Source organism: Sipha flava, unplaced genomic scaffold (assembly GCF_003268045.1).
Source record: "Sipha flava isolate LNK unplaced genomic scaffold, YSA_version1 206_pilon_pilon, whole genome shotgun sequence".
NCBI lineage: Eukaryota > Metazoa > Arthropoda > Insecta > Hemiptera > Aphididae > Sipha > Sipha flava.
Window position 1 is genome coordinate 551,966 of NW_020272810.1, and position 18,049 is coordinate 570,014.

Below are 18,049 nucleotides of genomic sequence, written 5' to 3' on the forward strand. Positions count from 1 at the left end.
CTATGTACTTATCAATATTTTTTTTATTTCAATAGTCACAAGTGTCATTAACTTCTCTGCAATGGCAATATGCATTTATTGTGTTGATAAAACATAGACACTTTATTGATAAATATCTTCATCCGAAGGAACCACAAAATGTGTATAACATTAAAGACCATAATTTACAATCAAACTAAAAGTCGAGAAATCTGAACAAAGTTTTGTTTTGCCTTTTTAAGTACGGCGTGTAATATTTTTATTTATTTTTTTTTTTTTTGTATTTCAGACAAAATTACCGAAACTACCGGTGCCTTTATTGGAACGCACTACGAAATTATACTTGGAAACGTTGAAACCAATATTAAATGAAAAACAACACGAACATGTTAGAAAGCTAGTTGCGGATTTTACGAGTGGACCCGGTCCGATGTTACAGGAAATATTGATCGAACGCAGAGAAGAACATGACAATTGGGTACGTACTTGTTCTGCTGGTTGATACCTACTTACTGAGCATAAACTGCTGTAATACACGGCTACATGGAACTCAAATTGTAAAAGTTTAAAAAATTTCAAACAATAAAATCAAAAACACGATTTTTAATTAATTTTAATTTTTTACATATTTGGGTTTGTAGGAACTGATTGTCGAAAAGGGTATAAACCATTTTACAATATCAGAGTATAAATAATTAATTCAACTCACGTGAACAATAATAGAGTAGCGAATGCTCTGAGTTTTCATACGTGCATACTGGTGGGGGAGGGATACTTTTCGGTTCTGGGAGTAAATCCAATTAGTAGAAAACGTGACGAGTCTGTTTCTATGACGAGTTTTCCCAACGGGCCAAGGACCCTTCTAAAACGAGATAAGCGGGAATTTTATTCATGTGCCAACGCCAATCGGTTAGACTACAGTTCCTGGTGTGATTCCCACGCTCGAACAATCAAATCATATTTATAATTATAAATATATGACGTTTATGAATTTTTATAATATATCACTATAATTAATTATTGAATTTATCTGCGCATATTTTTTTAATTTATTTTTATACAGTGTAATCGCGTACTATGATACTAGATTACCGGACGATTCTATGATATGCGGAAAATGCTATGAGAACGTCTCTCTGGTATTACCGGCCACTTCTATTTTTCATATATCATCATGTATAACGTATTTCTTTACACCCTTTACCACCCTTTACATTGTCGTACTGACAAATGGTTCACATAATTGTGACGATATATCAAAAATTGTGTTTCTTGTAACCCGGTGTAGTATTTTTACTCTATAGTTGTCATATTCAAAAAATAATAATATTCAAATAAATATACTGCATAAATTATATAAAAAATGTTATAATTATAATATAATAAATAAATATTTGTATCGAACACCAGTAATAAATTATATATTTCCATATTAATCATATCAGAACCGCAAAAACTTCTCTTATACATAAATATGTACGGATAATTATTTTATCGATGAACGTAGTACATAACCATTGGAAAATTGGAACAAATAATCATCTGAATTTTTTAAAGTCATTATAATTTTATAATTATTATTTTTAAAGCGTTTAGGATCATAAATAATGTATGCTTCGTAACTTTTATGTCCACATATTTTTAATACCTACTTTTATCGAGTATTAAAATAATGCCGATACCGAATTTTTTAAATATTTCCAAAAACATTTTTTTTAAATTCTATTATGTAAATTAGTCAAGTAGTTCAACTGTAATTGTAAATAATTTGTTTACGTTTTTAAATCACTGACAAAAACATTAATAGTTAAAGTAGCTGTTTATTTGAAAAAAGGGCCATTCATCGATGCCAGACAGAACATTAGCCAATTGATGAAAACAATTATTATAAGTATAACAACTTTTATGAATATACATATTACCTGATCAAACAACGCTTTAACATAGAACTATAGGAACTAAAATAATGTTAATATTTGTGTCGAAAAGAGTGTATTCAGTGAAATATTACGTATATTAGTATATACGTATAATTTTTTTCTGTATAAGTATCGAGTAGAATTTAATAATAGTTAACACTACTTACTATTGTATTTCTGATTATAGAAAAAATAGAGAAAAGTTTAATACACATTTCATTTATATTCTAAATCTAACAAAAATATTTTGAAACATCCTAGATAACAAATGTTTTTACATTTTAATCTTTGACTAAAAATAAGTTAAAAAATGTTAAGAATATAATTTTCTTACAGATACCTACACATTTTAAAAACTATTAATTATGTTCTTTGAAATAGAAAATATTATCTTATCGATCATATCGAATATATACATCTTAAATTACTTATTTGTATAATTTATAGATCCACCCTTATAACCCATATAGGTTATCCAATAATATTCTATTTCAAATTTAAAATTAGATTTTTGTTGATAAATCTTTCGCATTCAAAATGTAGTCTTCAAAAACTACGAGATGCCAGTCTATAATCGAAAATGTATATAATTATAAAAAATAATGAATGTAACATAAAATATATACGTTTTAACATAATTTTAGGAAAACAATTTTTCCAGATTTAGGTAATACCTAAGTTAAAATTAAATGCTTAATAAGATATTTATAATCAATGGTAAAATGTGAAAAAAATAATAATACTATACCCATTATTTTTCTTCGAAATTGCTAATGAATAAATAATTCACTCTAAAATCGAGAATAATCCTTGTGATTATAATCCCTTACGACTCGAAAAAAAAATGTATATCATTTATTTAAATTGAGATAAGTCACGGTTCAAATTTTCCCCTCGTTCTCGTCGAGTGCAGATAGATTGAGAACAGAGATTATTTTACGCACTCTTATTGCTCTTCGATGAAAGTGTTGTGTACTATAATTTATCGATAGTTCTTCGTACATACAAACGTAAATGTAGGGATAACTTGATTTAAGGCTAGTTGATCCTGTTACATCTGCAATGTATTTATTTCGGTTATCCCGAGATCTATTTATTTAGATATATATCATAAGTGTACGTTAAGATTTTTTCCCCCTTCCCCAATAATGTGGAAAATTTATTTTTCTAACCTCCGATTTCAACCCAAACAAATGATCAACCTCACTGAGAAATGCAACATTGGCGCGACTGTGGCGACAGCGTCACGGGCGTAACTTTTCGGGATTTGGTTTTGAATAATTCACATGGCATTTTACACTGTACGGTGACTGGTCGTGAATAAAGATTACTGAAGCTTACCTCGCAATTTATTTTATAAGTATTACCGTAACGATAAAAACGGCATTGTCTTTTTTAATTTCTATTATTATTTATTTTATATATTTTTATTTTTTTGTTTTCCCGACCATATATATAATGTGTGAAGTATGAGGATAGTGTACCGCCCACACTGAAGGCACGCAGTCTCGATGCGACTGCCAATGACCGAATAGCGTTGGCCCCGCCACCGGGTGGGTACCGAATGAATTACACCCCCTTTGCTCGAGTCTATATATAGCTCCTATACAACGGCCCCCCCCGGGTCTTCGAAAAATTACAACAGTTAAATTACCCTTCTGCGTTCCTACCCGTCGAAATAAATTTACCCTTTCCATCGCACTGCGTACAAGATAACGATAATGGATATTATTATGTTTATATAGCAATCGTTTTTAATAGTTATCTGAAACCCGCTTCAGAATTGTCAAGACTGACGTAATTTAAACATATACAATATATATTCACGTATATATATATTTATTCATATTTTTTATTATATTACTTATAAATCTTGACGATAAAAAAATTACGTTCGCTGAAAAATTTTTAAATATTCAATAATGGTATAATTTTCCATCTCACAATAATACCCAATTAACTAAAATAAAATAATAAAATATGTTTTACAATATATTTTAAAATATATGCTTAATGCAATAGTAAGACTAATGTTTTTAATACTAATATCGACTATGATCACATTCTATGTCATTTTCAATAATAATGTGAACGATAATTATTTTAAAAATTAGTCTTTTAATCATGATATAATTACACAATATGTAATTAAAAATAAAAAAACCATTGTAACTGTCAAAGTTTCCTCAATAATGAATATTGAACAATATCCTTCATATCATAAATTATTATAAATAACAAACCTATATTATCAATTATTAATTTTTTTTTGTCATAATACATAAAAAGTATACAATTATAAAAAATACGGTACATATTTACTATGTGTTATTATGATTATTATTATAAAATCACATACAATACATATTATTTGATTCATAATTCATTTTATAAACTTTTAATAAAACACAAAAGTTTTGGATTACAATATTATTTTTTTTAATGATAAGGTAAATAGATGAACAGGTATGCGCCTTTGTTCCTGGTCTACACGTTACCTAATAATGTAAACTACAACAAATCTAAAATTATTATACCATTGATATGTCACTATTTATATCAAGTTGTATTAAAATGTAATAAACTATTTCCACTTAAATTTAATTGTGAAAAAATTTAAATATTTAATTCATTTAGAGATTTTTTATGAAATTCGATTTCTTACACTGTCATTTTTATATAATTTATTCGTATTAGAATAAATGATTTCAATCAAAATATAAATTTATGACACTATAATAAGGAATTCTTGAGACATTTTTTTCTTTTTCTCTTGTAACATATTTTTAAATCGATTTTATAAAAATAATTTTCAGGTTTACGATTGGTGGCTTCATGACATGTATCTTTGCAATCAAGCACCATTGCCAATCAATTCGAATCCTGGAATGGTATTTCCACCGTTACCAAATCTGTCATCCGAAATACAGATGGCAAAATTTTCAGCACGATTTGTTGTGGAAATGATGAATTTTAAACGCATATTGGACAAGTAAATCATAGTATCATAATAATTTCAATAAAATAAAAATTGTATTGCTTAGCAGTGTTGTTTAATTTACGATTATATATATTTATATGTTATGTTTGAAAAGATTTCTCAAAATATATCCTACTTTAAGTAATTCATTATTTATTGTTATTTATAGAGAACGATTAATATGTGAATGAAAATTTAAAATTTAAAAATGAATATAAATAAATAATATGCATTATCATGATATATAGTACTAAAAATATTATACAAAAGTATATACTTGCATAATGCAAAATCCATTATAAATAATTAGTTTTTTTTTTTTATTTGATATGTTCCATTTTCGTATAAATATGAATGCGTTCATTTTAAGAAATATGAAAATTTGAAAAATAATTTAATTAGTCATTGCACTTCAGAATATGAATAGAAATAAATTAATCTTTAAAAAAACATGTTCGGAGTACGGATTATGTTATACACTTTTATGTACAGACGAGAACTGCCAATAGAGAAGGCTACATCGAGAGAAAAAGGACAACCACTATGCATGGCACAGTACTACAGGCTGATGAAATCATATAGAGAACCAGGACTGGTTAAGGACAGACTATTAGACGTCGAATCAGATCTAACATTGTCGAGACCACACGTAATTGTTGCATGTAAATCGCAGGTATGGTTTTTCCACGCTGTACATCACGCTAAATTGTAGTTTTGTCGTAAATAATATAATATGTCTATTAAAACTTAATAAATGTATTCAAAGTTTTACGTGCTGCGATTGACTTTGGGCGAAGATGATACGCCCATCACCGAAATGCAAATCGCAACGAAGCTGCTGAACATTATAACGGACGCTAAAAAGACCGCTAACACTGCTCGCACGTATTCCGTGGGTATTCTGACTTCGCAAAAGAGAGACGACTGGGCTCACAGCAGGGAGTTGTTGATGAAAAGTGCTTCTAATCGCAATAATTTGGCGTTAATCGAACGGTGCTTGTTTTTCATAAACTTTGACTTGGAAACGATTGGTCCGGAGTTCAATTCCGTATGTAAGGTCGGAGCGAAAGGTCATAGACTGTCGAACGACAGAGATGAGACAAACATGATGCATCAAATGATCCACGGCGGAGGAAGTGAATACTGCTCGGGCAACCGTTGGTTTGACAAGACTATACAGGTGAACCGAAATAGTATAATACAATCGTAATGATATTTATGCACGTCAACACTATTTACAGTTGGTAATCGGAAGGGACGGCGCGAATGGATTGTGTTATGAGCATTCGCCATCCGAGGGTATTGCAGTTATCGAGTTAATGGAAAAGTTGATTAGAAGCACTAAAGACTTGGAGGAAAAATCAATGGATTTATCGCCGTCAGCAGAAAAACCGGAAAAACTCATATGGAGTGTTAATAACGAACTCATAAAACACATAGGCGATGCTTCTACAGTTTTAGATAAGTAAGATATTATAGTAATTACACGTATTAACTTTTTTTTTTTTTCAAACAAAATTTATTGAATTAAAAAAGAAATGTAAAAAAAAATTGTTTATGCTTTTCAACTTCTTATTGAATAGTAAATCGTTACTTATTTATTTGTTAAACAATGAGTTATCCTAAACTAATATGTATACTAGAAACGACACCTGTACCTATGTGATTATATTGAAATCATTGTGTAAAAACTATAAAAAGCTTCAAAATCACATTACTGCTAAATACAAATTACTATAGTATGTACATCAGCTGCTTTAGTCAATACTCTAAATAATAAATACCTTCAAAACCATGTTCAAAAAACTATTTATTTAGTTTAACTCTATATTATATCTACTAAATAATTATTGACAACATGAAATTAACCACTACGTTTTACTCATAAAATTCTAATTTACCTACGACCTATAAATACGTAACATAAAATAGAAATGTTTACTTTTAAAAGTAGCGTTTAAATTTAAATGAAGTAATATATATGCTAATATAAAAAATTCATAGGTCAGTCAAGGATTTGAACTTTCATGTATTCCGGTTCACTCAGTATGGAAAGGGATTCATAAAATCTTCTAAGATCAGTCCAGATGTTTATATACAACTCGCAATGCAACTAGCTTATCATAAGTAAGTATACCACACTACAATTACTATAACTATTTCATGATGCACACGATACTGTGGCCTAATTGCAATACTATGAATCGACTTAGAAAACGTTGTATTAAATGTATAATTATCAATCGAATAAAATATAAAATACTATACACATATTTGAATCAAATAAAAACTGTATTTGAAAAACTTATTTTCAAAGAATCTCTTTACAGATTAACGTGGTACATTTTTAGATCAGGTATACTTATAGTAAAACACATAATAATAATATCTAACATATAAACAAAACATCGGTTGGTATAATTAAGTAATGCTTTAAAGTCATGTGGAGAAAATTGATGAAAAAAAATTCATATCATGTTATGATATAATAAATAGATATTATTAAAACCTATTAGATATTATTAATAAACTTGGAAATAATACATATTTAACCCGCATATCTTCCATTCACTTAGCAATTTGCGTACCCATAATACTAAAGAATTCATAATTCAATGTTATTGTAATATTAATACAATCCAATCTATTTATTATCGTTTAATTTTAATATTCCGTGATGATCAATATGTATTTATTTATTTATTATTGGTATATACGGGTGTTGCCCTTAGTAAAATACTATGTGTGTACATTTTAACATAGATTAATATAGAATTTACAAGAAAATTAATTAAAACTAATGCAAATATACAGAGAAAATTTAACCAAAGGTGTAAGAAGGGTCAACATTGGCATTAAACATTAGACGAGAGAGAGGTTCATTGGCTAAATAATAAGTAGGTGCAAGATGTAAGTAAAATAAAGCATGCAATTTAGAATTACGTTAGGGAGATTTAAAGGAAATTGTTAAGGAGGGCAAAAGAGTCAATATTACCTTTTAGGGGTCCATTTAAAATCCTAATTCCAGCAGAGCGCCTACGGTCAGCTGGAGAGGAAAGGTCTAATAAGGAAACAACAGGATTATAGTCACGAGAAGCGCAATGGATATGGAAAGAGAAGCTAAGGAATTTGAGAAACTTACGTTGGACTCGTTGAGGTTGTTGAATATTACAGGCAGCCTGAGGATTCCAGATTAGGGGGCCATATTTAAGAATGAGTCTGGCAAGAGCAAAAAATAATATCTTCGCAGACTAGATTGAACGGAAATTTTTTGCCAGTCTGATGATAAAGAAAATTATTTTGAAGGCCTTCATATAAACACGGTCGATATGATATGTGAGTAGGGATCGAGGATATAACTTAGCTTAAGACCAAAATCCATAACATATTCACAAACACGAGAAAAAATAGAGGTATCAAAGTTATAAGAAAATATGAGCGGAAAACGACGGTGGGAGAAAGTTATAACCTTGCATTTAGCGAGATGGAGAAAAATGACCGAGTCAGTGAGCCACGTAAAGAACCTAGCTAGATCAGCCTGAAGACAAAGACGGCTATCTAATGAGTCGACCCGGGAACGTAACTTCATGTCGTCAGCAAAACAAAGAATGTGACTGTTGGACAAATTTCGACTAGCGTTATTCATGAACAGAGAAAACAAGATGGGTGATAGGTGGCCTCCTCGAGAAATTTATCATTGTTTCTTACGAGGCTATAGTTTAAAATGTGGCCCCTTCAATTTTATAATTAAAATACAACTGAGTATAAGCGAGGACTGTATTACACTTATAATCAATCGTTATCATAACGATTGAAAATGATTTTTCGGTCGAAAAAAATAATAACGAGACTTTATCCGATTTTTCGAATGTACAGCATTTTAACATTTTAAAAATCGAGGGAACCGAATGACGAAAAAAAATAAATAATACCACGGTGAACGTTACAACCCAACGTCAAGTCGATACATATTTCCATAGCGTAGCAACAACGAGTCGCGTTTAATTTTGGCGGTACGCGCATTTACGTTACAGACTGCATGGCAAACTGGTGGCCACGTACGAAAGCGCGTCCACCAGACGTTTCCGGCTGGGAAGAGTGGACTGCATACGGGCGGCGACCGCGGAAGCGCTGGAATGGGCCAAGGCAATGAATCAGTCGGCCGTCACCGAGACCGGCATGTTGGGCACGAAGAAGATCTACTACACCGTGACCGACGTAATAATAACAGTAAAATGATCGTGTAACGGTAAACGGGTGCGCGGACCACTGGATCGCAGGATCTACAGGACCCGAGGAGGGGGGGGGAAGATTTTTTTTTAGATTTCCTGGTCCGTCGTTTTCCGTTTGTCGGTCGTTTGTTACCCTTTGCGGCCGTGTTTTCGGTGTCCTGTCATGCGCGCTTACACCATCTAAAATGTGGTGCTGCAAAGATACGCTTTTGCACCACCAGAATATAATTTGTACACCTATTATATTGTTTTCAAGAACCAAAGAAACCGGTATACTAAAAAAAAAAATTTTGATCGTTTCTTTCATTAACATTATGGTAATAAAGGTTTTACTGCTAAAATAATTCGAAATGTATTAATTATTTAAGGAAAATATATAGACATATATAGTTTATTGGGAAGGATTTTACTTAGGAAGTTGTAAAATTTGTGGGTTAGAAATTATAAGTTAAGAATATGCACCTCTGCACCATCTGAAATTGGACCCGATTTACGCCACCGCTTCCAACTGTTTTTTTTCGCATTCCGAGTAATAGCCGCTACGCGATACGCTTCTCTAGACCAATTTATTAAATAACGATTTGCACGTTTTTGCTTTAAACGTTCGTTTTCGCGTGATTAATAAATTCACGGATTAGGGTAACCAGGTGTCGTTTAAAGTGACAGCGGTTACCAAGCAACCGATAATATCATTAGTCACGGGTCTTAATCATTGTTGTTCGTGATGATTTTTAGCGAGTTATCTTTCTTTAAATCGTATTATACTATATACGTGTTAAAAGTCAATAAACTCGGTTTGATGTTTTGTTACACTAGTCGCGGAAGTTCATATAAATCAATCATACTTTTATTCGTATTGTTATTTATTTTTCGTACCTAAAACTCGTTTATAATAAATACTTATTGCAAACCAAAAGAATACCGAATAACATAATATACGATTACACGGAATATATACGTATCTATTTTTCATCAAATTGTTATAGGTTTTTCGAAGAACATTAAAAACACTCGTTTTAAATAATCCAAACTTTTAATTCATGTCGCTTTTAGTAGACTATAATCCACACAGTATAAAATCGTAAATATGAAATTCGGAGTATAAATTATTATGTATGACGGGCTAAGCGCTTGAAAGCTTTGTTCGGCTTAACTTATATAGAGTTTTCATATTTTGGGTTAATATATTTCGACACAGACACCTTGTATTGAAATTATACTTCGGGAAAATCCAGGAGAACTGAATAAGACATTTTGAGACTTTTTAGAAGTCATAACTTTCAGTAGTAAAATAACAACATAAACAATGAAAATTCATACATGTTCGCGCCAATATGCACGATATCATTATTATCATTATTATTATTATAATTAGCTCGATGGCGACTCACTCTCCTTATCTGTTTCCCTCTTCCGGCTTCTCAACTGTATATGTGAATTTTAATTGCCTGTTTATATTCTTATTTTATTATTATTATTCGTATTATCGTATGTTAGTTTGAAAATTGTAATCTGTCTTTTTCCTATTTATTTTTGTACAGCGGCCAACGCCCTTTTTTTCGTCTCTTCTTTGTCTTTGTCGTTGTTCGTTCGTCGGTCGCGATTGTTGCACCACGGTCTAACATTATTATTATTTTGTCGTCGTCGTTCGTTTTTTTTGTTAGTTGTTGCTAGAGACAATCATATTTATATAATAACGTTATAACTAGGGCTAGGATTTTAATGACCCAAAAAAACCTAAAAAATGACATTAAAATAACCTAAAAATGACCTTAAAAAATGCCCAAAAGATAAAAAATGATTTTAAAATATTATAAAAATGCATTATAAATTATAATTTATAATTATTAATTATTATTTATTAATTAATATTTCGGTAGAAAATTATTTAAATTATAATATTATAAAAAAATAGCATAAAAAAAACTCAAGTTTGAATTTTGGACTTATCATGCAATGACCAGCTTGAAATTTTCTGAAATAAACAACAAAAATACTATAAAATAAAAAATATATACGTATATTTTTTTTATTCTAAAAATTACGTTTAAATTGTATTGTTGCATTGGACAATCAGTAGCTCCTTCAAGTTTTCAAATACAAATGACCGCCGATTATCTGCTAGCAATGTCTTGTAAGTTGAAAAACTCCTTTCCACGTCCACAGATGTAATCGGAACAAATTTCATAAACGTGATATCGTCGATATTGAACTCATCAAGGAAATGAGCCGTGTCTAATTCAGTTCCTTCAATTATTTTTGATATTTTACTTAACGTTTCAAATCCAGTATTTTTCTCCAAAACCATTTTTAATTTGTTTTGTATAGCTATACCAGTTTCATTTTTAAATTGTTGAATTTTCTGTTGTAAATCGACCACTATTTTTATAGTCTTTTAGTGGCAAATCCAAAGTTTCTAAACGGCTAATAGACTCGGGCAATGAGCTAAAATTAGTTTTTATGTAAATTAAATTACATTTTAGAGTTTGATTGTCGATCAAATCTTGGACTTTAGCTATGGCAGTGGCTTCTTCTTTACTCAATTCTTTCAAAACATTTTTGATTGAACTCAAGTGTTCACAGTAATATAGAGATGCGTTTATCCATGTTCCCCACCTAGTTATCACAGGGTTAGGTGGTAAAGGTATATCGGGTGCAAAAGTTTTAAAAATAAGAGTACGAGATGGAGCTTTTAAAAATACCTTCTTCATATTTGATATGAATTCGTCTACTAAAGGGAAATATTTTCTAATTTCTTCCGATACTCTATGCAGAGCATGAGCCAAATACGTAACATGTTCCATATTTGCATACAACAGCTTTAAAGATGTGGCTACTTTCACCATGTATGGAGGTGCATCAGTTACAAATAAAAGTACGTTTTCACGTTTCACTCCATCAGGCCATAAAAGTAAAAGAGATTTATCGAAAAATCTAGCAATTGTTCCATGATTAGCTTTTTCCAGGCATTCGGAATTTAAAAGAAAAGTTTTACCTGGATGATTAATTTCCAACGTTCCAATTATTGCATAAGCAACATATCGACCAGCTGAATCTGAAGTTTTATTTATTGAAATCCAAATTTTTTTCCCCGAGGCATATGTTCTTATTTTATTCATAGTTTCTTCGTAACATTTATTTACCTAATTTTTTCTTAATGTAGACGAGTCCGGAATTGTTTTTTTTTTATATAGTTTTCAAGAAAATTTCGTAAAATCGGATGAGATAATTTATGTAACGGTATATTTGCACTTAAAAATGCCCTGCACAAATCTAGATTAAAATTAGAATTTACGTACTCAGAATACATTGGTTGTGTTAAAGAAGTCGTTTGCTCGTTTCGTTTTTGAATACCACGTAAATGTTTATCGCGTGTAATATGTTGCTGAATTGTATATTTTTTATCTGCTGCAACTTTAACTTCACAGAATTTACAATATAACACCAAACCATCGGTAGAAAAGACGTCGGCGCCAAATTCCGAAACATAAAGCCGCATACGACTCGATTTCGATGATTTTTGTTTCGGCATATTTCGGTATAAGCACTATACGCAATCCCGAAAGTGAAGACACTAACTAAATAGATATTAAACAAAACCATACGTAGGTACACTCTACACCACTGTCATCTAATTTTACGATTAAGATAACTCGTGGTATCAAAGTTTATTGTTGTAATATATAAGTGGTTTTATTATCGATAACGAGTACTAACACACTATCTCTATAATTGAAATATTTATATAATTATTTCTGTTACAAATTCAAAACTTTTATCGAGAACATCTAGTGTAAATGAAAATGTATAAAAATATTACCAAGATTTCAAAAAAGTATAAAAATGCCCGTAAAATTGAAAAAATGACCTAAAAATGCTACAAAATGACCCTAAATCCATAAAAGTGCAAAAAATGCAAAAAAAAAGCAAAATAAAAACTATATATTTGGACTCGTGTATGACCAAATCATATTTTGTGCTTGAAAAGCTATGTCCTGTAAATCCTAAAAAAAAAATGCAAAATCCTATACTATCCTAGCTCTAGTTATAACTAATACATATGAGAAATTTTCAATTCTGTGAAATTTGTTCCATAATGAAATAATGGAGTATTATAAGATACTATTTAGTATGTTTTTAGCATTTACTATAGTCGTTTCAAAAATAGTCATTGAGATACACACTTAATATGCATACAAAAATTATATATTTTTTCATAATTAACTTAATAAAAAGTCTCGATTGACCGTGTTTTTCATTTATCCGTGTTATCTTTCCCCACCATTATCCCGGATAATCGAGGTTCTACTGTATATAGCTAAAATAAAAATCTTTTGAAAACTTTAGAAAACTATGATATAAATATTCAGTAATCAATTCAAGTCTCTACGATAACTATTTTTGAGTAACAATAAAAACGAAAATTCGATTTAAATGAAATACGATGTGCCATAAATGTTGTAATATTTTTATAACTATTTATTAGTTTTTCGCCAGAAAACTGTTAGAAAATTCCTAAAATTACTTCACTTAAAGTACCAACTAAAAAACACTTCACATCGAAAATGTCTTATAATAGTGATAATCGGAAAAGTTGTAGTCGAGATCTTATACATAAACACAAAAACTAAAAATGACATCGTGGTAAAACCACTTATTTTTTTGTTTCACTCAAAATTTAAAGTATATAAAATAAAATGTCACATTCAGATTTGTAAATTCATCCTACTAATTATGATTCTTTGATGCCTTTGTAAAATTAACCGACTTGCAAAATAACTTTAGTTACTGAAATTTATAAAGCCCAATGTCCTAAGAGTTATTGGAGTAGGTTGGTAAAGATCAATTTCATATACTCACTAATTTTATAATAAGCTTGGCGTTGGAAACAATCCTGTAATAAATGTTTATTATATTTTTCTTTTCACTCCGTCATTCCTGTTTTGTTTTATTATTATATCAAATAAACTTATTGTTCTAATTTGTAACAGATTGCTAAATAAAAAATTAAGTTAAAAAAAAAAAAATATTTTTCTTTTCAAAATGTATTTGAAAGCGAACGGTTATTTACAAAGGGAATAATCTCAAAAGCTACAAATTGATTATGTTTATTCTCGCTAATACTATGATATATTATAATAAAATAATACTGCGGTTTAATACACCTAACTCCGAACATAACAATTTTACATTCAGCACAGCTGAAATGCTTCTGAGAATGCATTTTATTTTTGAAATTTGAACTCCCACATGATCTACGTACGTAAACTGACAATGCTTTATGATATATTAAAATGGCCTTTAGATTTAATGTTGTAAGATGTATAAAACATGCATGTGTATTATGTTTTATTGGAAACAACATTTATTTGGTATTTTATGATGTTACCAGAACGAGAAAATTCAACTTTTTGAAACAGCGGTAAAAAAACAGACTGACATCATGATTGATAATATTCTTGGAATGGGCATAGACGCACACTTATTGGGATTGAGGCAAGCAGCAAGAGAAAATGCTATACCTTGCGCAATATTCGAAGATGATTCATTCAGACTTGCTAATCATTTTAGCCTATCAACGAGTCAAGTAAATTATTTAAAATTTTTCTAACTCATTTTAATGACCTAGGCAAATTATTAAAATAAATAGATATACGGTAATACGGTATATGATAACCATTTATTAACTCTAAACACCAGAGTGATAACTAATTAAATAGAATGCACCACACGAAATTTCGAGTAGAATAATAATAATGTTATTAATAATTTGCAAAGCTTACATTTTAATACGTTACATTATCACTTAAACCTAATGGGAAAATCTATTGTTACTATCAAAATATACATTTTTATTCGTGTTTATAGTGTATTTTATGTACATTTGAAACAACGAAATAATTATACAAATTGTTTAAAAGTATTGTTAACTATTTAGTGGTATAATTACTTATACGATTATTTATTTGTACTATGGAAAATCAATTACCGAAATACTTAATTTAAAAAATAATAAAAATATAGTGGTAGTTACATAACATAATCAAGTTGCTTAATTTGTCTTGTGCAGTCCTTAGAAATAATTGTAAAATATGTAATTTAAAAAAAGAAACAGGTAGTCACATCTTGAATTGTACAATAATATATTCCATATGATTATTTTTGTATCGTGAATAATTCATAACAACCGTGTCTTTTTGACAAAATGTTATGGTACAATCTTAAGAATAACAAAACATTTTTTACACACACACACACACACACACACACACATATATATATAATACGATGACTTTATATCCATTCTGAGATGATTGCACGTCTGATTTATATTTGCCATCAGCTAGTAAAAGTATAATAGTGAACATTAATAAATCGTATTTTTACTGTACATTTTTATATCTATAACAATGATACAGCAATATGAAATAGTATTCTGTAGAAACCCGCTAACGTGTGTAATTTAGGTATAATAATAATTAAAACACTAAAAATATATACTCTGAATAATTGGATTCTGTAGACTAAAAACTACTTAAATATGCACTTCTATAGAACTCAAAAAACCCCAAAACCTATTGTTAATAATATTTTCTCAAAAATACAATAAATATTTTAAAATGGAGAGTTGATTTTTCAAATATTTGGTTGGATTCGAAGCCAATATTACAGTATTTGTATCATGAATAAGTACTTACATATGATCAACTTAATATAGGTAGACTAATTTTGTAAATTGCAGTTCTGGTGTTTTCAATTTTATAATAAATACTTATTAGTTTCATTTATTCTCAACAATAAACCTTAAAAAATTTGACAATGATATAAATATAATTCTTGTACTTTTACATGCAGATTTTAATCACCTTTTTGCGTGTCTCTGTTGCAGTTATTAACTTCGACGGACAGCTTTATGGGCTACGGACCAGTTGTTCCCGACGGCTACGGTGTTTCCTACAACCCCCAGAGCAATTTATTAGTATTCTGCATATCTTCGTTCAAATCGTCCAAGATCACGAACAACAATGCGTTCACGGCGGCCCTTGAACAGAGTCTGATGGCGATGCAGAAGATGCTTTACATGAAAAAAAATTAAGATGACGCTGATCATATGTGCATGTTCCTTATAAATACAAATTGTCTTATCTCATATAATATTATAGTACCGTAAACATATCTTCGAATGATAAAAAAACTGTTATATTTCTTAAAACTTGGAAATTTATAGTTACCTACTTGGTTATAATTGTCACTTTATATTTTAGATGCGTTTATTGCATCACGTATTGTTATTGATCGTTATTCATTATTGTCACCTTGAAGTATAATCTAAATTTTAATGCACTACTGTTAATGTTATTAGTTCGGTTTATTTATTCATTAATCAACAATTGTTAATGTATGTTTTTAACGTTATTCATATTCTACGATTAAAGTTATTTTGACTTCGTTACATAAATATATTATCGTGTTGCTATTCATATTGAATTTCTTGCAGATACGACTGAATTATTACGTAAAAACCACCATAAATTTGATCTAAATTTAAATACAGGAACTCACGAATAATTAAAAAATAAAGTTACAAAATATTATTTTTTAAATGGACTTTTTAGATATAATTTATTAATAATATTAAATTCAAAATGATTTTATAAACGGTGACCGTTTATTTATGTAACGAATACTCATGTTAAACATAATATAATATTCACTATATCATATTTAAACACCAATAATGTACTGTTCATTGAATTTTGTTTGATATTATTTTTATTAATATTAACTATTATGATTGTTACTGTTATATTATTTACAATGTGTCACGACTTATAAGATAATCTAAATTTTATTGATTTATAGTTATACTTTTATTATGATCAGATATTTACTTTAAGTAGGTACTAAGTTGTTGTTAAATTAGACATATCAATGTAATTCATACATATCATTATATATCATATATTAAGTTCACTCGACACATATCAATTGTTTGACATTTGCATATCATTAGAATTACAACTATAAGTATAATAATAAATACAAGACTCGATACTCGACGATGTTATATCGAAAATATATAAACATTATAAAATTTATTATAATTTTAATATTTACTAAGGTTGTTAGATATTTTCACTGTTACGTTTAAATGTTGTTGAATTTCTATCGAAGTAATTTTTTTTTTCAAAATTATAAAAATTATAATCATTATTTATGTATAATCCCGTACGGTTACAGTTTAAAACTTTAGTCTTATTGGCTAATTATTAAAGAAACGCTAATTCAATCGCTTTTTTTTATATATACTACCATCATAATTTATGTACATAGACCGTAGAAAACAATGTTCGTAGATACATCACTATATTTTATCATATAATATGTATTGTGTTTTTCGACATATATTTTAGCAAACATCAATTTTCAACTGTGACATTTATTCTTTGATAACATTATCCATTATTGTTAAATTGTTATTTATTCTCTCTCTCTCTCTCTCTCTCTCTCTAGTTATATCTATATATATATATAGAATACTTATAGAAATATTTTATGCGTCTCTATATAGGGCCGGACTGGATGTATAACAAAACATTAAATAAAAGTACTAAATTACGGTGTTGGAGTTTTCAAATAGCCGCGATAGCACAATATCGTATGTTTCATCCCTCTAAGCAAACAGCGTATAACAAAATAATGTAAAGTATTAAGAGATAACAACCAAATTACGGAATACCAATATACTTAAAAGCAAAAGTGTGTAAAAATATATTAAAAGTTGGGTAACTATGATATAAATATTTTTTATATACCTATCGGGCATTTTTATTAATTCACTTTCAAAGTCACACTATAATTTCACTTTTACTATATACACCGTTGAATTATGAACAAACTAATGATAATATTAATAATATTGTTAATAAATCGTATTT

At 29.1% G+C, this 18,049-nt stretch overlaps 1 protein-coding gene across 1 annotated transcript in view; it reads left to right on the top strand.

Moving 5' to 3' along the window:
* Positions 1-17,729, top strand: part of LOC112682533 (vesicular acetylcholine transporter) — a 67,266-nt gene extending 49,537 nt beyond the window's left edge. Inside the window, exons 3-11 of the mRNA XM_025553162.1 lie at positions 269-457; positions 4,715-4,890; positions 5,371-5,551; positions 5,645-6,058; positions 6,120-6,343; positions 6,883-7,005; positions 8,913-9,096; positions 14,503-14,697; positions 16,000-17,729. Of these exons, the coding sequence (XP_025408947.1) occupies positions 410-457; positions 4,715-4,890; positions 5,371-5,551; positions 5,645-6,058; positions 6,120-6,343; positions 6,883-7,005; positions 8,913-9,096; positions 14,503-14,697; positions 16,000-16,206 (1,752 nt within the window). The 5' untranslated portion in view covers positions 269-409 and the 3' untranslated portion in view covers positions 16,207-17,729. The remainder of the gene's footprint in view (positions 1-268; positions 458-4,714; positions 4,891-5,370; positions 5,552-5,644; positions 6,059-6,119; positions 6,344-6,882; positions 7,006-8,912; positions 9,097-14,502; positions 14,698-15,999) is intronic.
* The last annotated feature ends 320 nt before the right edge of the window (positions 17,730-18,049 follow it).